This window comes from Lepisosteus platostomus, chromosome 2 (genome assembly GCF_059453375.1).
Source record: "Lepisosteus platostomus isolate fLepPlt1 chromosome 2, fLepPlt1.hap1, whole genome shotgun sequence".
In the NCBI taxonomy this organism is placed as follows: Eukaryota; Metazoa; Chordata; class Actinopteri; order Semionotiformes; family Lepisosteidae; genus Lepisosteus; species Lepisosteus platostomus.
In genome coordinates, this window is record NC_142612.1 from 58551875 (window position 1) to 58575081 (window position 23207).

At 36.5% G+C, this 23207-nt stretch overlaps 2 protein-coding genes across 6 annotated transcripts in view; one reads left to right on the forward strand and one right to left on the reverse strand.

Annotated features, from left to right (window-relative positions):
• tbl1x (transducin beta like 1 X-linked) overlaps positions 1-4555 on the forward strand; it is an 89383-nt gene extending 84828 nt beyond the window's left edge. For 3 of the 4 annotated variants that reach the window (XM_088609464.1, XM_088609471.1, XM_088609476.1), the window contains one exon: positions 315-4555. In XM_088609464.1, coding sequence (XP_088465590.1) covers positions 315-341 — 27 coding nt within the window. In that variant the 3' untranslated portion in view covers positions 342-4555. The remainder of the gene's footprint in view (positions 1-314) is intronic. The other variant, XR_015927803.1, reaches the window with a different exon arrangement.
• On the reverse strand, positions 4281-22957 carry gpr143 (G protein-coupled receptor 143). Of its 2 annotated transcripts, XM_088609480.1 has the most exons (10): positions 22566-22956; positions 15445-15554; positions 14570-14664; positions 13568-13660; positions 12885-12994; positions 11603-11711; positions 8928-9045; positions 7940-8195; positions 5841-5947; positions 4281-4486 (listed from the first exon to the last, which is right to left on the reverse strand). In XM_088609480.1, the coding sequence occupies exons 1-10, from the start codon at positions 22819-22821 to the stop codon at positions 4478-4480; spliced, it is 1263 nt and encodes a 420-aa protein (XP_088465606.1). In that variant the 5' UTR covers positions 22822-22956; the 3' UTR covers positions 4281-4477. The 2 variants fall into 2 exon arrangements, with proteins under 2 accessions (XP_088465606.1, XP_088465613.1); XM_088609487.1 differs by lacking the exon at positions 4281-4486 and having other exon boundaries at positions 5832-5947; positions 22566-22957.
• Between the last annotated feature and the right edge of the window lie 250 nt (positions 22958-23207).

The window sequence follows — 23207 nt, forward strand, 5'->3', positions numbered from 1 at the left end:
ATGTTTTATTCATAATTTAATGGACAGCCGGCAATACTGAACACAACTTCCCCCTATTATTCTGCTAAGTTGAGGGTATATAGTATCTGCTTAATACTTGCTTGCTGTGAACTTTTAATGTTTGTTCAGGACAATTACCTTTCATGTTTAATGTGACTGTAGTGAAAAGCTTCAGAATTTGCATTGCTTTCACAAGAAAACCTGAACAGAAAAGAAGCCATTGGTGGATTAAACTTGAAATGGATTTGATGATCTTGGAGGGAAACTGCAGGGAGTTTTGACAAGAAATTTTTTTTTGTCTCTTGTAATTTTAGGTCTGTGTTCTTGACCTTCGAAAATAGTGATCTGGCAGTATTTAATTAAGATGGACCATCAGTGATCAATGTTGGAAGAAACATTCTCCATTCTTTAACAACAGCTTCAGAACCAGTAGAAAACATTGCTGTGAACCATATTTACACCACTCAACTATCCTCCTTGGCAACTGGATTCAACTGTTCTCTGGTGAACCTTGTTGAGTGAAGAGAAAAGAGGGGCAGGAAAGAAAAAGAAGCGATTCTGTGGAGAGAAACAGTTTTTGCTTGGTAATGGGAGAACATAGCAAGGACTGTAAAAGGTGTGCCAAAAAAGAGAAAATGTATAAACCAAAACAAAGGAAAAAAAAGTTGCCCTTCTAAATGTGGATCTCTGTTCATATATTTGGACACTACTGTCGATTTCCCAAAGGATTTCAGTAAACCTGTAACATCAAAATCACCTGTTTTCTGTACAACATGGTTCTGCACTGTTTGATAGAAGCTGGAATAAGACGTAGAATCCCGAGATGCTTTCGGCCTTGGCATTTGAATGGATAAAATCTTTTCTGTTATCTGTTCTTCTAGCTGGGGAGTGAAGAGCGGAGTGAAAAGATGTAAAACATTCAATAGGTGGTTAATCTTTCCTCGCTTATAGGTCTTGATATCTCTAGAGCACTTAAGAAAACTCTAAGAATAAAAAGTGCTTTGACACAATATTCCTGTGCACAAGGAGCTTTATACAGGGAAATGTCATACAAGGAAAGAACGCAGTGTATTTTTTGAAAAAAAATAAAAGTGTATAATTTTTTATGTAAAACATGAGTTTTGGAGACAGAATGGGCTAAACAAGGACAGACTGCTTTCTTTCAAAAAAAGTCACTTGGGGTGACTCAAACTGAATACAGACACGTTTTTAAAGCTGCAGTATCCTTCTTAAACGGAACTATCGTTCACAGGATGCAATGTAAACCTTTTTTTTTCTAAATTGTAAATGTTATCAATGTAGGCCTCAAGATTTTTCACTGGACTTCAGAGGTTTGGACAGGCACTGTTTAAGGTTTAATTTAATGAAAAATGTTCAAATTACATCTTCAGACTACCTTTAATTTGTGCAAGTTCATTTCAAAGTTAATATTAAGATAATAAGATAAACTGCAATACAAAACTCAGTATTGTTTATAAAGTTTTTTTCATGTAATGCTTTTGAATAACTTGAAGTTAAATAAAACTGAAAAACATCCTTTTAACTTTTCAATGGAAACATTTATTACCACAAATATATGTAAACCTTTTCTTTTGGATGTAAATTTCATGAATGTAAAGTTTGTAAAATAAATACAAATACATATATAAATATATCTCCAGTCTCTGCTAAAATGAATAGACACACCCTGAAATTGATTATTTAAATAAGAATTCCAAATAAATTAATGCAAGCACTTTTATTTTTTTTAAATCTGTTCTTATAATTTGTGGAAATTCCACGTGCTCTTAATATTGTTAGAGCCTTTGTCGCATGATGTTCTTAAGTAATGAATGAATATGAATAGCTACATTTATAGTTGCTGTTTTCTTTTTTCAGAAATGGATAATGCTCCTGCATATTTGTATTTTAACAATAAAGGATTATTACTGAGCTCTAAACAAGAAATCAGCACAGCAAATTTCCCCCAAAACCCTTTAAACACCAAATCCTAAACATTGAAGTGCCTCAATGGTAAAGAAAAGACATTTTAAATCTCTTCAGTATTTTAAAAAAAAATCAGAGCTCTACTGTTTCAAGAAGGAGCTGGAATTACCTAGTCACACCTGATTGAAAAATACTAGATAATGGTGGGTTAAATGGATGTAAAACAAGAGTAAAGCCTCAACAGAAAGCCTTTTGTAGAAAAAGGAAAACATATGGGTTAAGTATTAGCAAACGTGAAATTACTGGGAACTTGGCAAAGGAGCTTTTTATTAAGATGAAGCAGTTATGAGGTTAGAGCAGCCTGCAGGTGAGGAATAATGGCTTCAAAAAGACTTTATATCATACAGTAGCTCCCCCAACACTGATCCTTTTTTTTCTTATTGATAACATTTTCCATACTTTTGTTTTTTAAGAGATGGAGAGGTGTTTTATCCTGATGGATCAGTCGGTCGTAATTGTCACATTTGGTTTAGTAATTGGCTACATCTGTGTGTCGTGGGGGTGTGTCTCAAAATTATTTTTAGTACTAAAATGCAAGTTGAGTCCTGGCTAAATATGTATGTTGCAGATATTCTAGACCATTCTAGTTTGTAAAAATTAGTCCTGCTCCTCTCAGGTGGCCTTCCAGTCTCCTAATTTAAAACATTTCAATGTCTATGAGCACTTTAGACTAAAGCTGTCAGGAAGTGTGTGTTCTATGGCAAAAGTAAAACAAGAATTGGTTGAGATGGATTAATATTCACTAGTATGCCACCTCCATGTCACTTATAGGGTCATGCAAATTACTCTTGGTGCAGTAAAGGATCTCAGGACCAAAGCAAGCAGATAGAAGCCCAGCAACATACAAAATCATATTTTTTTCTTTCAGTACTAAGATTGTAATAGTTCCAAAACATCAAAAGTATGTTCAATCCGTGGCCAAGACTGTATGTGTTTATGTTCATAGTAATGTTCAGATTCTATTGCAATGCCTTGAATTTACCATTTGTTTGCGTTTTTGCATTTTCATTATTTAGAGAACAGGGTTTAGACGACCCCAGTTCAGGACCTAAACATGCAACATTTCTTGGGAGTGTGTCTTGGGTTAATTTATCTTTCAGGATCACACAATTTGCACACCAAGCCATGGGGTGTTCACATATTCACATATTGTGGATGTGGAGACATTTGTCTCTCTAGACAATTCCTTTTGTGCTGCTGAGTTGAGTGTTTTTTTCTGACCTAGTTTCTGTACTAGAACCATATTAAGCCTTTAATTCAGAAGCTGCTTTATGGAGCCTTACAATGTTAAAGGTTCTGGTTGCTGGAGATGAGGCTAAAACCTCATGAAAATGTGAACAACTGAGTAGCTGATTTATTTAGTTATATTTCATCCATACCCTGTCTTGGTGGCTAGAAGTTTGTCACTTTGGAGAGGTCAGGTATTGGGGTTTTGGGGCTGTTTGGGGTTTTGGGGCCATTTGACCTCAGAAGTAATTGGCTATGCATTTGTGAGGTTTTAGGCCCACGATGTAGAACAGTTTTTTAGCTCAGTAAACCAGTGAAGTATTCAGTACGTTGTTCCATCAAAACAAAACCGGAACTGATGCTTCTTTTGCCTGTTTTTGAGAGTGATTTGTCACAGCTTTGGGAATGTCTGAAGCAGAAGTAACACAAAATGGCTTTGTTAGATGATGATATATTGAAGTGCGTCCAGTTTTGGGGATTGACGGTATACAGATACAAAATCAGCTGCAAGTACCTCGTAAGGAAGTATCTTCCCTATAACGGTGTTTTCAACAGAACCTAGCAACAGGGTGTATTTGGCAGGTTTTGAAAACTGACATGAAGTAAAAACATCTGACCTTTGCTACCTTCATATTACATGTTAAACTCAGAAGACATAACAGAGGCATCTGTAGTGGCCCTGGTGTAAAACAGAATTGAAATGGATTGAACTGTGCATCTTTAATTTTCCCTAAATATTACCATGAACGTCCCGGATTATGTTTGCATTAAGACAGTCGCTTTCTCTTGAAATTTGTGAATGTCATGTTGTGAACCTCTTTCTAAGGGGCCTGAACCTTGTAATTGGATGAATACAATTTTCATTTTCATTTTCTTGAGGCTGTTTTGTTTTGAGGGGGGAAGAGGGATTTGGTTTTTACTATTGTATGTTTTTTGTGTCCTCATAAGAATCTGTTTAATATGGGGATACTGCATCTTTAAATACTTACCAATCACATGCTTTGTTTTGGGTTTGTTTTTGATTTGTTTCAATAAAGCTAATAGTTGTAGAGCCACACGAAGGACACTTTGTCAGATGGTAGGGTCTGCTTTACTCCATCTTTATTGAAAAATACTGTCCATCACAAACATACTTTCAAACATTTGTTCACTTTTTTTCTGGCTTCTGCTGTTTTTATTCTGTCTCAGATTAGAAACCAGACTACAATCAGTGGTCATTTCAGCGTAAGGTCCAGGGTAGAACAGATTCCTTTGCTGTTTTTGTCTACTTCATCTGGTCAAAAAAGAAAAAAAAATAACATTCATATCCAATGTCTGAAATAAATCTATTTTGATATTAGAATGCACTGTGTCTGTATCTCATTGTCTTGTTGCCATGAGCACAAGTTCCTTTGGCAGATTCTATAGACTGCTATCAAATATGAAACATGAAACTTTCTAAGAATTACAAAAGCAATAACATCAGAAAAATCATAACACCAGTCTTGCAGTCAATAAAATGCTGTAATTGCATTTCTCATATTGCTTTTTTTGCATACTTTGAGTTAGTTATTTATTAAGTAATATAAAATATGTCTGTGTATTCAGAAGCTAGTCAGAAGAATTATATTCATGGTTCATGCAGACTTAACTTTTATGAATGCTTTTCATTTAGTGATGTTTAGGTTTTTTTAACCTTACATTCCCTAATTTTTTAAATGCTTTAGTACAGGCTAAAGTATATTTTCCTACATCAAATAAAAAAATAAGATAAGTCTCAAGAATGCTGCAAAATTAAAACTTGTTAGTTTATTATGAAAAACATAATTTTCTCCTGTATCATTGCCAGGATTAGCACATCCCCACAGAGAAGACAGTACTGGAGACTTAATACATTTTTGTTCAAAATGTCATTAAGTAATTTCAGTAATACATGGCAAGTGAATCATTCTTATTCAGAAAAACAATCAAAGTTTTAAAATTATTTGAAAACCGGAAAAAAGTCAAAACACCAGGCAAGGTAAGGAGTCCAGATCACATTCTGAGAGCTTTAAGCCTGACATTTATTTTTGAACATCTTCCAAACAAAATGTATTCCAATCACTGAAATTTATTGGCATTGCATTTATTTTGCCATTTTCTTTTTAGTGTTCTTGAGTCTTTCAGCCACAAAATATGGAAATAAACTTGATTGCATTCAGTTAGCTGTTTATTAAGGAGTAGTAAGGCCTTCAGTCTCTGCCTACTAATCTGACAATGACTTTCAAGTAGGGTTCATTGTTGCTATTGGTTAAATATGGCATTTTGAAACACAATATGCTTCTTTAATTATACTTAAATTCTGCATAATGGTTAATGTGTAGTGTCATTATTAAGAGTAGTATAAAAACAGCAGCTACCTGAATGGAAAACTCAGCAACACATGATCCTCGAGGTGTCTATTTTTGTATGCTCAGTGAATAAGTAACGTACAAGAGGAATGCAAAAATAAACATTTATTCAATCAAATTTGGCAGGAGGATAAAACTGCTGTAAGGTGGAATCACTAAAGATTGAGAAATAAAGTACTTTTTCCTAGACAGAAAAAGGTGCCAGACACAGTGAACACAAATAGTTTGGAACTTCTAATACAATGCAGCTCATCTCACCAGCTGATGTTTCTCAGATTTACTGGTTGTTTCCCCATCAGCATCTAGGCCCTCAAAGTCATGGAGCTCAGTTGAAATGTGAATTTCAATTGTACTAGACTCTGAATCTAACAAGACAAAGAAGGGAAAGAACTCTTTAGGTTTTAACATTTCTTGCTTTCATACTCTCATATCGGTACTGAAGACATTTTTAAAGGTTTTGATTCATTTCTAGAATACTTCAGTCCCATATTAAAAATTCTCTTGATCAAGAATTTGACATTTCGTAGCCCTTTAGCGTAAGATGCCCTCCCATTTTTTTCTAAATTTCTTCAAATTGACATGACGTTTTCTAAAGGTTTTAAAATGCGTAAATTGTACTGGTTATAAATGCTGGGAGCACAGAATGTGCAAGAACCTTTGGGACATATTAGATGCTAGTTCAAGCCTTTAACTCTTCTGCTTTTCCTGAGAGCGGTATTTATGCCATACTATATCGATTGCATATTCTGTTTTTTTTTAAATAGTTACTCATCAATAATGGCATATGAATTTGCAACAAAAAAAACGTCAGTTATTTAAGGGATATGAGTAGCAGATCTTTAAAATATATTGTTTATTGGAAAAAAATGATAAAGTTCAATAATATTAAAAATTGTGGCTACTATAGTACAATTCTTTGTACTCTTCCTTGCAACATTCCTGACTGCCTGAAATTGCATAGACCTTATCTTCATAGTTCACATAGAAACAACGTCTTTCTGCAAATCCCTTGGCAGCAGACAGGCACAGAACTGGTTATTGGGTTTCTTTTTTATAAACCAGAACTGTGGGATTCTATTATCTATGGAACCTATTATCTTTATTTTCCAATGTTGTTCAAGGACTTCATAAATAGTTCACCCTTCCACACTGTAGCCTGAGGCTAAGGGCAATTGAGTGATTGTGAGTGTGATAATCACCATATTTATTCACATGTTTTTCAATACCCTTTGAAATTTCAACTGGAAATGAAAAGTAGTCAACACTATTCTGAAATCAAGGACATCATGTGTGACAGCAGATCCATGTTGAAATTCTGCCCCTGCAATGAAGGATATTATCTGACCTCAGAGCAATGGGAGCCTATTGGGGTGCTTACCTTTTAATTGTGCCCTATATCACCCATATCAAGGCACAAGAGCTCAGAGCTCTTGGGTTTTCTGTCATTATTAAAAAGATTTCCAACTGATGGGAACAATTTACTAGATTGGTGCAACAGCAAATTAACATAGATCTGAGGAGGAATTTTATGCTGATATATTTAATTTTTAAAATGTAGGATATACCGCATGTAGTATTCAAAGAGAAACAATAGTGGAGCTTGTTTTGTAATTGCAGTGAACACCACAGAAAATGGGTTTTTCATCTGCAGTACTAAAACACAGTGGTGCTGATTGGTGACCGTAGAGTCCAGTGTTCTCGTTGTTCAAAAGAAGCAGCAGCAGTCTGAGATGTGAGCGACTCCTGATTTCTACAGCATACACGTGTTGATGTTCTGGTATTTTTATTCAGCTTCTTTGTTTATTTATTTTGTTTGGTTGCATCTCTCACTTATTATGCATTTTGCTTTTTAGAAATATATATTTTTTCATTATTCTTGAATTATTATTTATCGAAAATATTTGTGAACTATTATAAATATAATACAATTTTAATATAAATTCTTAAACGTTTTTTAAAAAATCATCATGACAGGACCAAATGTAAAGTCTAAAAATGTGCACCGACCTACAAAGTTTTATTAACTGCTAATTATTATTAATAAATACATTAGATATTCCTGTCCATCAGTCATGGTGTATTGCATTCGCTGTTGATACTACAGTATAACAAACCCTGTCATTTGATTAATTTTAATTGATTTCTTCATCCTTAGAAGTTTCTTTTGTTCTTGCTTCAGAATAGTCACCACCACCATTCCATCATACATGCACATTTATGTTGTTATTAGTTATTTTAAAAAAAAACAACAATGCCAAAAACATCCTGTGTTGATAAACTGGCACTTAATCAAACCAGAATAACCAGCATCAACAGACAGGTTCTTCTTTCAGGGTTTTCATTACTCATACTGTTACCTTCAGAGAGGACACTTATAGCATCAGTGGACTGTTGGTCATTCCCATTCATGCTCTTCTTGGTCTCCTGTACAAAGCCTGGGTAATTGAGTGAGGAGCCCACTGTGGGATTGTAGGCCCCCCCAGTAACCAAGGACGTTGTGGCTGATTCCCAGGGAATCTCTCGTTCCCTCTGAATGCTGAAATCAACGTCAAAGCCAGTCCAGCCACGAAAGGCCAGAGTATTGAGAAAGCCCTGCATTGGGTTGAGAATTCCCTATACAAAGTACAAGAAAAGCAAACACACATAGTAATGTGAGTTTAATAAGTACAATGTGTTACATCAACAGCTTCTAAAGGTACGTTACAACCACATTAAAGCTCAAAGACCAATGATTCACTGTGAATATGTTGCCTCGGCATACATAGGTGTTGTTCAGTACTGTGGCCTCTGAAATTGGCTTTTTTTCTTTCCCTGATATCTATTGCTTTTTCTCTGGCATTAGTGGATTTCTCTTGACTACTAGTGCCAGCTATTGGCCTTGGAGAGATCAGGATATTGATCCAGAACACTTTTGTTTTTGATTGACAAAACACAGGGTGGACCACTATAATGGGTTATACACTCCAGTCTAACCCATAAGTCACCTACTGCTACTCATTCAGAAAGCTGTTGCAGAGCTCCCAGAATGCACTCTGTCACAGCGGATGATAGACCTCTTATGTGGCTACTTTTCTCACAACCTGTTTTCACTTACTGCATAGGGCACAATGTTTAATTTGTAAAAAGTGGCGATGCAATTGGAAGTTTCGTTATGTTTGCACTTTGTGTGGTGTGTTCTGCTATGCAATTTTGTACTTTGACTACTAATGTCTCATGTGTTGCTGAGAAACAAAGTAGGTGAGGCAGGGAGAAACAGTTCAGGGAAAACAGTTCAAATCATATTCCAAAATATTCTCATCTATCATTACCATTACAGAACTAAGCATAACAATTCTTATAACATACCATTATGAACCACGTGATGAGGGCTGCATTTCTCACATTCTTGAGGTTACTAGCTCTGATATCGTCCTGCATTTCCATGTAAAAGAGTAGGCTCTCATTGATGAGGTTTGGCAGCCAACTGTAAATTGAATAGAACAGATGATTTCAGTTCCTGCATTATCCTAGAGAGGAACACACGACTGTAGAGTAATTATGATATATGGACAATATAGAGTAATTGTTATATACCTGTAACTGAGAGCAATTAGAAAATATAAAATTCTTTCTTTGGAGACAACAAGCTTTGAGTCTAAATATAGTGCAGTCTTGTATTTCAGTTAGCAAAAACACCCATTCATCCATTTTCTAACCACTTCTTTCAATTCAAGCTCTATGCAGATAGCACCCCAGGTCCAGAATTGAACCCAGGTCCCAGCACCATGAGGCAGAAATGCTAACCACTCCATCACTGTGCCATCCCTAGTAAAAACATTCAATTTAACTTTTTTGTCATTAAACTTACACAGGTGCATAGTATAATGAAAAGTGTTTCTCATTAGTCACTCTGGTGCAGTATATAAATAGGACAGAAGATAAGACAATAGACAGTAACACAATAGCAATAACAGTAACGTAATAACATAACATAAATAACATGTAATCAAGTAATCAAAACTGTGCAAAATTCCACAAACAGAGAAAATATAACAGGACAAAAACAGTGCAAGGTAATTCTTAGAACAGTGCAAAAATAGTATGGTTAAAAATAGTATGGTTAATTTATAAATATTAAATATTATTACGACCGGTACAGTTTTACTGGGCTATCGAGGGGACAGTACAATTTCGGCTTACATGTGTGTGTAGTGGTGTAGGAGTGCAGTCATTGTGGATACAGGAAGACGTTAGGAGAGATCATAGTATGGTGGGAGGGAGTGGGGGCATCACCAACTTGACAGCCCTGTGGAAGAAGCTATTTTGGAGTCTAGTTGTGAGCGGCTGGAGTGACCGGAACCTTCTGCCAGATGGTAGGGGATGACTGGGGTGAGTGGGGTCAGACATAATTTTGGTGGCTTTTTTCAGACTCCTGGTGTTGTATATTTCCTGGATGGAGGGTAAGGCACTGCCGATGATGTGTTGGGCAGTTTTGACCACCCGCTGTAGTGCCTTACGGTCGGATGCGGTGCAGTTGCCATACCAGACTGTGATGCAGCTGGTCAGTATGCTCTCCACCGTACATCTGTAGAAGTTGGTGAGGATCTGTGGATGTAGGTGTATTTTCTTCAGCCTTCTAAGGAAGTACAGCCGCTGTTGTGCCTTCTTGATGAGACTGGAGGTCTTCAGTGTCCATGTAAGGTCCTTACAGATGTGAACACCTAGGAATTTGAAGTTATTCACCATCTCCACTGCAGACCCTTCTATGTAGATGGGGGAGGGAACTTTTCCTTGTCTTCTGAAGTCAACAATCAGCTCTTTGGTTTTGCTGATGTTGAGACATAGGTTGTTGGTTCGGCACCAGTCTGCAAGTTGTTTTATCTCCTCCCTGTAGGCAGTCTCATCATTGTCAGTGATCAGGCCCACAACTGTGGTATCATCAGCATACTTGATGATGGTGTTTGTGCTGAACTTGGCAGTACAGTCGTGGGTGAACAGGGAGTAAGGATATGTTGAAGATGTCGGTACAGACATCAGCTATCTGCCAGACACATGTTCTGAGTACTAGGCCAGGGATACCATCAGGTCCAGGAGCTTTTTGTGTGTTCACTCTACTTAGTGATTTCCACACATCTAGCTTGGATAGTGTGGGGGGTGGGGTGGCAGGGGACTCAGTGGTCCAGGTGGTTGGTTCAGGGTTTTGAGCTTCGAAGCATGCGTAGAAGGTGTTAAGCTTGTTTGGAAGAGAGGGGTCAGTAGCGCTTACAGGGCTTGTTTTGCTCTTGTAGCTTGTGATTGTATGTATGTCTTGCCACATGCGTCGTGGGTTAGTGTTGGTGTTGTAGTGGTGTTCTATCTGGGATTTGTACTGTTTCTTGGCAGATTTTATGCCAGCTCTTAATTTATGCCAGCTCTTAATAGTAAAAATATATATTCCAACTAAGGTTTTTAATGGTTGTATATATTAAAAGTTCTATCAGCTTTAGGCTACAGGACAATTAAATTACAGAATTGTATGTAACTCTAGTAATTAAAATGAAATTTAAAGTACAATTGTTTATTGATTTCCCTATCTTTAAAGCTTGTTTTTCACACAGAGGTGCCTGAAGACACTTATTGATTTGGTTTTGTAAAGGAGATACATTTTACAGAAATTCCACTGATACAGTACAATTGAGATATTATGTTTTCAAACTGGTATTCAGTACTGCATGGATTTACTGACACATTTAGAGTAATAACCATGCAAAGTATTACTTTGTGAATTTGTGAGTGGAATGTTATATTTACACTTCCAGGTATCTCCCCAGAAAGGGATGTGTCTGGTCTAATGCACTAAGAGTCTTGCAGTGATTTATTCAGTTAGAAATACCATTGATTTTAGACAGCATATACTGTAGAAAAGCAATTGTCATCTGTCTGGCCACGTACAAGACTACCGACAGACAGAAAATATTTTAAAATTATTTTGAATACTTTAAACATTCTGACTGACAGCACTAAATATCTGTTACATTTCAGAAGTTGATAACAAATCTCACCAAATAATGAAAACCAAGATAATCTTGAAGAAGCGTATTTTTATCTCTGTCCCCAGTCGTCTTTCATTCTCAGTGTAAATTCCTTGCCTTCCCTTCAGCAGTGATGTCACTGCATTGGAAAAAAACATCAAATGTGAGCATTTGAAGTAACTGTTTTATACACCTGCTGTACACCTACAGTAATGTCCCATATCACACATGTTGGTATGTGACACCTAATTTATTGTAATATAGTCAAGTATTGTGAAATATTTTCGCAGTTGATTCTGAGTGCTTATAGATTTGAAATTGCTCAACTAGATATGCCTTTATAATTATTTAAATTAATCTGTGCATCACATTTGTTCATGTTTTGCTGTCTCAAATGCTTGGAAATTCATGTGTGTGCACAGTCATGTCTGTTGACAGTCAGTTCCTGTGAAAATCAAGAAACCCAACATGCTCCCTTATTGACAAAACAAATGCATGTGATGCTTCCAGTGCCACAGTCGCTGTTAGCCTGTGACTTTTGCAGTAGACCTCCTGTTGATGAGGAACAGTAATCAGCTAAGATTGTCTCTTCAATTAAAATTCAGTGCACCTGCTATCGTAGTTATTTTTCTGATGTATTTTTTCATTTATTGTAGTTAAAGTATAAGTGATTTCTTTTGATGATCGAACATCACAGTTCTAATGTCAGGACTGACAGAGTTTTGCAGCTATGAAACTGAGAACTGTGTGTCTCATCTGATAAATGAAATAAGGGTATATTTATATTAATACAATTTTGCTTCAAAATATTGCTCAAGGTTTGGTAAATATTTAACTTCAAAGCCAATGCACAAATGACAGTTTCTCTGAACAGATCTTGACTTTCTTCTAATATTCAAATCGGATGTATTGGGAAACAAACTATTCCTGAAGGAACAATGCTGTTCTGTCTCCCAGCCCCTCTGTACAAACTGATTCTAAGTTTTTGAATGGCACTGTCAGTTTTATGCTATTTACAGCAACTGTATGAATTAGTCACACATATAGGTGTTGATGAAGAACTGTAGGTCACATGGGCATGTAACACATGGATAAGTGTGTTGCTAAAAGGTGTTTGAGTGGGTAGCTGTGTCAGTGCACAAGCAACAAGCAGAGGCTAATTCCTCTTTGAAGAGTAGAAAGAAGAAACACAAGGTATTGGCTTTTGAGCCTTCTACTTGTTCTAGTGCATGGGTTCATATAACAAAGTCACAATAATAAAATAGATTCATCAGTGATGAACAGATTTACTAAAGAATGTAAATGTACTCACCGGCTGATACCGTTCTTCCAAACAGTATTGGGTTCACAATTAGGACAAGCAACATGGGAGCGTAGGTGGTGATATAGTGAGGCACAGCATGTTCTAGTCCATTTTCACAGCTGGAATTCGAATCTCATGTTAGTGCGCCAGCTGTAATACGGTTCACCCCAGTTCTTGTGGTGAAAGATTTCCTTCAAGTTAACTACCAGAATTAATTGTTTTATTCCATTGGAAGTTAACAAGCTTAATGCAATTCGAATTTAATTTTATAGCCATTCTAGAAGTTATACCCCGATATACCCCATGCACTTACAAATTTGAGACTTCTCTTGAAGAATCATTATATGTATGCCAAACATTTTTGTGTCATAAAAGTGTGCTTTTATACAATACAGTAAAATGGTAAGGTTCTGAGCCTAGTGTGTGGAAAAAAAAGCACCATTTTGCACTACTCATATCACTGTTTGAGTTTTGAAAAGCAAAATTGCAATATTCTAGAAATGCTTCTTTTGTCAATAATACTTCAGCTCCTATGGATTGACCAAGCATGTATAATAAAAACCTGCTGTGTCTTCACATCCCAAAGCACATAAAATGTAATTCTACCTGATGAAGCGACGCATGGACCTTTCACGCCTTTGACAGGGAAGGGTTCTTACCCAGTGCTTGTCTGTAGCAAAGCTTAAACACACCTTGAAATGGAAGGGTAGTAGAGCATGGCCACGCCTTCCACACACAGCAGCACTGCCAGGCCCCAGGTGATCATGTGGTACAACACAATTGTGCTGAAACAGAGGGGCGGCAGCGTGAGTGTTCACAAGCACTGATGAGCTGACACATGGCCTTGCCTTTTCTCCTTGTGAAGCTTTTATATTGACTGTTGTGCAGAACACATCTGACCTCTGGATGTAAAAGATCACTAAGATCTTTAAAAGGTTTAAGTACATTGCTGTAGATATACATTTTTACTGTATATACTGTATATATTTCAGTTCAAACAAATTAATATTTTTAATACAAATACTATGAGGAAAGAGATGCTGGATGTTCCAAATTCTTAAACCCTTTTGAAATGGGTTAGTGTAGGAACACATTCACAACTCTTAGTTTTCAGCTTACTTAGCAAAAAATAACTTATTGTGTAACAATTACTGTAGTCTTTTGTAATCTGATTTCCCTTCCTCTTTTATTACCGTCAATGTGCCTTTTATAAAGTTGATTCTTTTCTAGTACATCCATTATATTTTAAATTTAACAGTTAATCTATATGATGTCATTTCTAACTGCTCTCTATTTTAAGACTGATAGATGACTGGTTGGATTTCCCATAGACATTTTCTTTTAAAGCAATATTTTAATACATATTTTAATTTTGAGATGTGTTGGTTACCTTTCAATATCAGAAAAAAAACATATTATTTGTCTAATTTGTATCATTTTCTGTAGCATTAAAAATAAAAGGTCAGTTATCTCAAGGAGAAGACCCAAAATAATGAGCTTTCATAATAGCCTTGTATTGGTTCCAGCTTTCCATATTCATTTTGTTTTACTGCAAAGCATAGTTCTCCCTAAATAAATTCAGTATATTTTATTAATGGATGGAACCTTTTTGAATGAGTGAAGTCCCTGAAAAGAGATTTTCATCCTTATTATTAAAGAATCAAACCTGACATAGAATTATCAACAGGACGTACCTTAGTCCAGCTGATCTTTTAACAACTAAAAAGACATCCACTGCATAGCAAAATGTCCACCAGAAAGAGGCACTGTAAAACAGCTGAATCCATATCTGCAAAAATAATTCAGTTATTTGTTACTGTTAGCAGATTAAATGTGAAGTAGTTCTACATTCTTAAATTCCTACCATGAAATTAATTTTTTTTATGTTTTCTTAAACATAAGTTTCTTATGTTAAATATAAGAGTTTATATTTAAGCCCATAATGAGTATTATTCAATACTACTTTGGTATTTACACTTTTCTTTTTATATACTGTACAGTACTTAATGAGCAAATATACACCCTGGGCAGCATGGTAGTCTATGGTTAGCATTGCTGCCTCGTATCACTTGGTCCCCGGGTTTAATTCCATATCCGGGGTGCCATCTGTATGGAATTTATATGTTCTACTCGTGTTTGTGTGGGTTTCCTCCCACAGTCCAGAGACATACTGGTAGGTTAGTTGACTTTTAGAAAACTGTCCCTGGGTTTGTGTCTGTGTTTCTGTGTATCTGCTCTGTGAAGGACTGGTGTTCCTTCCAGGGTGTATCCTGCCCTGTGCCTGCTGCTTGACAGGATAGGCTCCGATTCCCCCCGCAATCCTGAATTGTTTATCCAGTATATGGATTTATATACCTCACAACAATAATATATATATATATTTAAAAGACCAGTACAGTTCAATAAAAAAGAAAAGCTATAACCTTTCAGATTTAATTAACTGCTCTTAAAAAGGTATGTAGTTCTGACATTATGCCATTAAATCTGCAGCTGGTTGAAAAAAGAAGTATCTCCAGAAAAACCAATGTCGTGGATTCCCTGCATGAAGACAAAATTAGCTTTAACGTACCGCACTTCCCACACAGAAAGCAGCTGGCCAGACTTCAGTGGTATTGACAACTGACATTCTGGAAACGAAGTCTGGCAGACCAAGCCATGTGGAGGATCTAAGAATTATCCCTTTAAAACAAACATACAAGCAAAAATGTCTTTTTCTTTGCTGCTTCAAAAACTGCACTCTGACAATGGCGAGTGAATAACTTTAAAATAACTTTTAAATAAAAGCCTTGTCCATATGATAGCTGCATTATTAATCTTGTCCTGGAATATCAAAATAGAAACAAAGAACTGAATTTTATTATCCAGAGCATTCGGTTTTTTATTTAAGTGTCTCTCGCTTTACACTCACATTAATGCCCAAGAGTCCTAGTTTGTAAAGGATATCGATTTGTAAAACACAACTTGAAAAGTTTTCATTCAGAGAAGTTTTCATCTTGGAAGAGAAAAATCACAGTCTCTTCATTTAATGAAACCGTCCCTTTATATTGCTGATGCTTGCAGATCCATGCAATGATTTAACACTTTCATACTGATCTCATGTGTCTAGCCCTCCCTATTTTATTAGTGCCCTACAGGGGTGCTTTCTGATGCTCTGCGAAGAGCCAAGAACAACTACATCTATGTGTGATGACCTAGCTAACCAGAAAATCAAATGTCAATGATGAATGAACTCATTTACACTTCCAAATGGAATTCCAAATGAAAACTGACAATCAAGTAAATCCATTGAGATATTATAAAAGGGTATAAAAAAGTTAGTATTTGGTTAGTGATATTGTAAACATTCCACTGTACAGGCTGTGGTCACCATAAGCAATAGCAAGACACTCATGCTCATGGTACTCCTGCAACCTTACAAGATTCTGAACAACTCTTGAGAGGTCATGACTAACAAAGTTTGATTCATTGTCTTGAATGCATTGACATTTTAGCAATTTACTTCTCCATATATCCAAATGTATGTTACTGGTAAGAAAACATATTGAAACTTTTTTTGGGGGTATACCTATTTTTTGAAATATCACCTTTTAATGTCAGGGTATTTTGAATAAAAAATGTTAGCAATACAGTACATCTCATTTTGAAGGGCGTGATTATGGGGCCGTAGATTGCACAATTGTTCAAGAGATTATTCTGTATTTATATCCAATTTATAATTTTGTTTATTCATTATCACTGCTGCAACACTCGTACCAGTGTTGAGGCACCATGTTTTTCTACCACAGCACCCAACAGGAAAGTAAGTGATGGAAAGTAAGTAAGTGAGGAAAGGAGTGATGAGTGATCCTGTCCAGCCCTGAGAGAAATCAGCTGTTTGTACACCACCGCTGGGGGAATTCCAGCCACACTCAGCTATGTCACTCAGTGACATAGTTTAGATTTCAATCACCTGCCTTGGAAAACATCTCATCTTGTGCTTGTAATAAGCGTCTTTGTTTAGCAATACCAGGTGTATCTTTTTCATTCCGTTTTATTCTAAGGATTTCCACATTTCAGTCTAGATCTCTAATTTGGTAGATTACTGCAATTCCATAAGATGTCTGGTTTCCACGTAAAACAGCCAAGGATGTGAAAGGGATAAAAAAAAACTTTTGTTTTTTTAAGACACCAGAGTCTTGTGAAACTGTCAGGCATTCAACATGATTATATGGATTCGAAAACTGCTCCAGCAGCTCAGTAAAGCTCTGAAAAGGTCATATTGAGGGGTTCAGAACTGAAAGCTGCTGGGATGTATCATGCTCAGAAAGAAGATGTTATCTGCAAGACATTCCAGGGGAAATATTGCTTTCATTAGGATGATAGCTATTTTAATACAAAGAGACACCTTTTGTCATAAGAACAAGGACAAATCCCATCGTTGTTTCATCAAGATTATGTTCAGTTTGAAAACAGCAATGTCTTTGCACCCTGTTAGCCTGGAAAAAGCAAAATAACTTTTGCTATGTTGAATGTGCCATGGTTCAGTTGCAGTATCTGCCTTAAAAAAATATTGTTGGACATTTTGAGAGTCTGATGTGATTATGCACTTGTACTGTATCTCACTAATGCATCTTGTTCTTCAATGGCTGATTCTGCTTAAAAGTGTCAAGATGTTTTTATTTCTAATCTGGCTTTTCCCAATGTTAATGTGTAAGAGCTTGTGACAGTTATAAGAAGATACTAAGGGCACTTTGACTGCCCTTTCACATCTACATTTGTAGTTTACTCAGTTTTCTTCGAAGCTCTTCATTGTTTGTGACTATTTGTTTTTCTTGCTTGGACTAATCTTTGCTACTTCTAACTACATGTCAGTATTTTCTAGTTTATGATTTCTTAATGTTACTTGATTCCCCATTTTACCTGCTAGCTCTGGCTGCCCTAAAGCTACTAACTCTGCTTTGTCCGATTTCTGTTTGGTGATTTAAATACACTCTTCTAAATGCTCGACTACAATAGATTTCTTAGCTACTTTGGATTGTGTCAGTTTTACTCAGCATGTCAGCACCCAGCATGGCTACATATTAGACAGTGAGCCTAAAGGCAATTGAACTGTGCATTTCTGACCACAAAAGCCTTCAGAACTATGAAATCTATGAACCCCTCTATGAACCAAAACTATGAACCCCTCCAATCTGGCTTCCGTCAACTTCACAGCACAGAAACTGCCCTGGTCAAATTCATTAACAATCTTCTAATAGCTGCTGATTCTGGTTCTCTTTCTATACTCATCCTTCTTGATCTCAGTGCTGCTTTTGACACTGTTGACCATAACATCTTACTTTCTTGTCTTGAGACTGTGTTTGGACTTTCTGACACTGCTCTCAAATGGTTCAAGTCTTACCTCACTGATCGCTGTCACTTTGTCTCTCTTAATGGGTATACCTGTAGGTCTAAAATTGGTCTTGTTAAGTCTGGTGTTCCTCAGGGCTCAATACTGGGCCCCTTGCTCTTCAGCATTTACATGTTTCCACTTGGTCAGCTTTTAAGATCACATAGCCTCAGCTTTCATTTTTACGCTGACAATACTCAAATATACATCCATACCAAACCTGACACTGATGTGGCTGTCTCTATTCTTTCTAATTGCATCTCTTACATAAAAATTTGGATGACCCAAAACTTCCTTCATCTTAACTGCGACAAGACTGAAGTCATGCATATTGGCACCCCCCATCAACTTCATAAAGCCAGTCCTGTAACCCTATCTGTAGATGGTTCTGTACTTGAGCTTCAATCAAAATTGAAAAACCTTGGGGTTATATTCGATTCTGGCTTAACATTCGACCCACATGTGCAGCATACTGTCAAAACATATTTTTTTCACCTCAGAAATATTGCTTGACTACGCCCTGTGCTATCACTAACTGTGGCTGAAAAGCTGATCAACATATTTGTGTTCTCTCAAATTGACTACTGTAATGCTCTACTCGCTGGGGTATCTAAATCTACTCTGAACAAACTGCAGTATGTCCAAAATTCAGAATCCAGAATCCTGACCAGGTCTAGTGCAAGTGTCCACATTACTCCTATCCTGGAGTCCTTGCACTGGCTTCCAGTCAAATTCAGTGTAGACTTTAAAATCCTCATTCTCACCTTTAAGGCTCTGGATAGCTTGGCAACTCAGTACCTGTCTGAACTTTTATCGCCCTACTCCCCAACTCGCAACCTTCACTCTTCTAATTCTGCTCTCCTTACTGTCCCCCAAGCCCGTCTACATTGTATGGGTGACAGGGCCTTCTCCTGTTATGCCCCCAAGCTCTGGAACTCTCTCCCCAAGGATATCAGAGAGTCACCTTCTCTAAACTCCTTCAAATCTGGACTCAAAACCCTCTTCTTCAGAAAAGCCTTTAATTAACTTGTTCCATTCTTCACCCCTCTGCTTTTCTTAGTACCACCATCACCGGTCTCCTCTATATATTGTAATTGTGTTTTATCTTGTGTATTCTTCTTATTTATTGTTGTTGTCATCCTGTAAAGTGCTTTGAGAAGCCACCTTTAAAGGCACTATATAAAATAAAGTTTATTATTATTATTATTATTATTATTATTATTATTATTATTATTATGAAAAAAATGCTTGCCTTTTATTGACACTATTCCAACAAATATGGTGGAGGAGAGCATAAAAACTTTAAAAACCACTTGGAGAAGTTCAACGTTTTTTGCTTGAGAATTCTGTTGATCTTTATAGTGACACACTAATACAGGTTATTGATTGTCTAGCAGTTACTAAAAACCATTGAGTTTCTTTTATTTTATCCTCACCCTGATCACAAATGAACTGCGCTCTGTGAATGTTGAAAGACCAACGTTTTGAGCATTTGGGGGAAAAGAACGAATGCAGCTGACTGCTCATCTGCCAACTTCTGAACACTATCAGCTGTGAGGATGTCCTTAAGGCAGACAGATCTTCCTTTAACTCCAGGCTTATTGAGAGGAGTTGCCATTTCATTCATCATGAACAAATGCCTGAATGAACTTATAAGTCCCTCTACTGAACAACGACATTGATACAATTCTTCCAAAGTAAAATACATAACAGTGGTAAGAGGTTGCCGACTGCCTGCAGCTGAGACAACTACTTCTCCCTCTCCTGCTTTCATACAGGTAGGTTTGTGTTTCTCTTTATTTTACTTTTCACATTATGTGACTGAATTTGTGCCTTCTTCCTACAGTCCTTCTTAATTCTACCATCTTTACTTTTTGTCAAGTTAAAGTCAGTGTTAAATAAACGGCTTGGCCTTTCAATACAAAATTCTGAAATACTGTAGGCAGTTCAATGACAAACGTATCTTGCATCTAATGAGCTCTTTAAGACATAGCACTCAATAAGCATGTGTTAAAGTAGTTAAGGTTTTGCCAGTGGCTGTTGAATTGAGGTCATGTAATATTCTCCTCCTACTAGACTGAAGTGTAGATTTTGATATTGTCAATCATGATATTTTACTGAAGTGAATAGAAAATTATATCCAGTGGGGAATGTTACTACTTTCCTCTGTTGTCGTGTCTCCTACTTGGCTAACAGAAGCTTATTTGAAAAGATATTCCACATGGTTCTGTGCTGCAGTTCAAACAGCACTTAACTCCTGTTCTAATATAAATTGCAGTGACAGCATGGGAAATTTAGAGCGGACTGGAAGGTTGTCCTTCTCATTTATAGAGCACTGAATAGTCTTAACTTCAGGTACTCTTAAGAGCTCGTTACAAGAGTATAATAAAGATGTAATCAGAGGTCTACTAGTCCAGGGATTGGGACCAGATTCCATGTCTGTGATGTCATGAAGAGTCCGGCATCCAGTGTGTCTCAGGAAGCAATAGTCTAGTTAGACACGGAAACAGATAAGGGCATATTAACTGTTTCTATGACAGACAGGTTTGGGAGCTTTGCCACTCAGGAGAGGAAACAGCTGGATAGAAGGGTCCACACTGCTTCTAAAGTAATTGGCTGTGATCTACCCTCTGTTCTTCCATATCTACAGCATATTTAAATTGATAAACTCTGAAGATTATCAGTGATCACTCCCATCCAGCTTTTCCCCTGTCTGAGTTCCTTCCTGGTGCTGGAAAAGCACCTACCCTAAAGCTACTGTATTTGCTCTCTCAACACAACACTGTTAGAAAAGTATTGGTAGATTGCTGGTTTCTATCTTCTGATTAATATAGCATTATATTGTATTTTGTACATAGTTCATGTATATTATTTATAATTTCTCTTTAGCTTCTTATACAGTATCTCTCTTTCTTAGCTGTAATTTTGCTCCCACCACAAAACCTTCCCTATCAACTAACAACTTTATTGGTTGGTTTGGCAATAAAGCTGACTTTGACTTTTATGTCAATATTCAAATCCTTTAAACTGCACCTGCTCGTATTTAACCATTATATTGTATTTTTAGGACCACCGGAATACCTATATTTTCACTGTTTTTAAATATAATTTACTTATACTGTATACTCATTCTATACTCACTGGTTTTATTGGGTTAATACCCTGAATATAGGTTTTTCTCTGGATTCACTTCCGTTAGTGATGACAAGACCTCCCAACAGTGAAATCATCCAGTTATCTCCAAGCACTTTCCTGTACTACTGTACTACTGCTATGAACCTTCAACAGAACTTTAAGGAGCCTCTGGGCAAACTATCAGACACACATAATGGCTGTTGTTAACACACATTGTGCTTGGTCTTTTGCTGCTGTGTTACTTTCTTGGCAGAGTGGATCATTACACATGCACAACTCTCTGTGTATAAAATATTGCAGATTTGTAAGTATAGAAACAAAAAGTTTCAGGTGAGTCCATTCAGTAAGAAATAGGATGTACTATACATGCACTTTCACTTTGTATGATGAACTATTCCCTTGAAAATCCCAACATAACCGCCTGGTGCTTATTTTCTAGAATAACACTGGGGACCCGCCATTAGATTGTAAGAATGTCCTCTAAATCTAGGTGAAGTAGAAAATTTAATTTATTTTTCAAATGAAAATATATAACAACAGTTGCTCCCTTGAGAAACATGATAAACACAAGAATGATTTTTCTCTTAAAAAAACAAATGGAGCATAAAAATCAGAGTTCCAATAAATATAAAGATAAAAGGATAGGTCTGTTATGGTGTATGGTGATGTTTAACAAATGTATTTATCCTTTTTTAAGCATATTTCAAAATATAGTGGAACTGATTTTCCACAGTAGCGGAACAAACTGGAGTAAAACAGATATTAAAATGATCTAGGTTGCTGCATGTAGCGGCAAACTACAATTTTCTTTTCATATAAAAAGAACTTTCCATGGTAAAAAACTGTTTTAATATGTCTATCATCTCACCTGATGATGCAGAAGCATGTTTGTGAGTAGTTCCTACCTACTACCAGTCTTTAGAAAAGAAAATCAGAGAAAACATGGTAATCAGAGGGATACGCAATTATTTTAACAACTGCTTGATACAGTATGTAAATTAAACTAGTTGAAAATATCCAAAAACTGTTACATAGTAAGTTGAAAATTCTAAGTATTTTCCATAGACAAGCTAGCCATGAAAAACCATTTAACAGAACACTTCTCTGAAATTGTATTCCTCCCCAAGTGAACACACACAATCCTGAAATACACAATCTGGTCACAAATGCACAGGCCTTTGACATACCTGCGCATCCTAGAATATCGCACAGACTAATGATGAGGAGTATCCGAGAAGAAGAGGCAGGTTTTGGAAGAGGATACTGCCCAAGTCTTCTATAGCTCCGTCTTTTGGGCAGAATCTGTAGGATGGCGAAGATTAAACTGACGCTGGCACTGCCGATGCAGATGGCACTGAAAAAACGAGGCTGGAAGCTTATCACAAACTCGGTGGATTTGTCTCTGTTAGGGCAGCAAAAACTTTCTAGCCGAGGAGATGCCATTGTGGAATAAGTCAGGCGTCCGTGTCAAAGAGAAAGAAAGGGAAATTCATTCATTTGCTCTGCAGTCTGGGTTCCCAGAGAAATCACGGGATAATTTATCATGTGCTTCTTCTTAATCCCTCCAGCCAGAGCTACTCTGTCCTACATCTTCTTAGGAACCCTGTGAAAGAAACGGTAACGACATTTAAAACAAAATAGGTAGACAAAACTGTAAAACATAATTATATTTATAATATACTATACGATTCTTTTGACTATAAAAAATAGAAAATGGTAAAGATTTAACTGATTCAAAAGAGTAAATTGATAACATTTAAAATACAGAGCTTTTTAAAAGTTTCAAAGGGAGGGAAATAAACAGTAAATCAATGGATTAGACATATGGG

Coding starts and splice junctions, on each gene's coding strand:
- gpr143 (XM_088609480.1), bottom strand. CDS start 22,821: ATGGCATCTCCTCGGCTAGAAAGTTTTTGCTGCCCTAACAGAGACAAA. Junction 14,665..15,444: donor CTTTCTGTGTGGGAAGTGCG/GTACGTTAAAGC, acceptor TTATTTTTGCAG/ATATGGATTCAGCTGTTTTA. Junction 13,661..14,569: donor AAAAGATCAGCTGGACTAAG/GTACGTCCTGTT, acceptor CCTCTGTTTCAG/CACAATTGTGTTGTACCACA.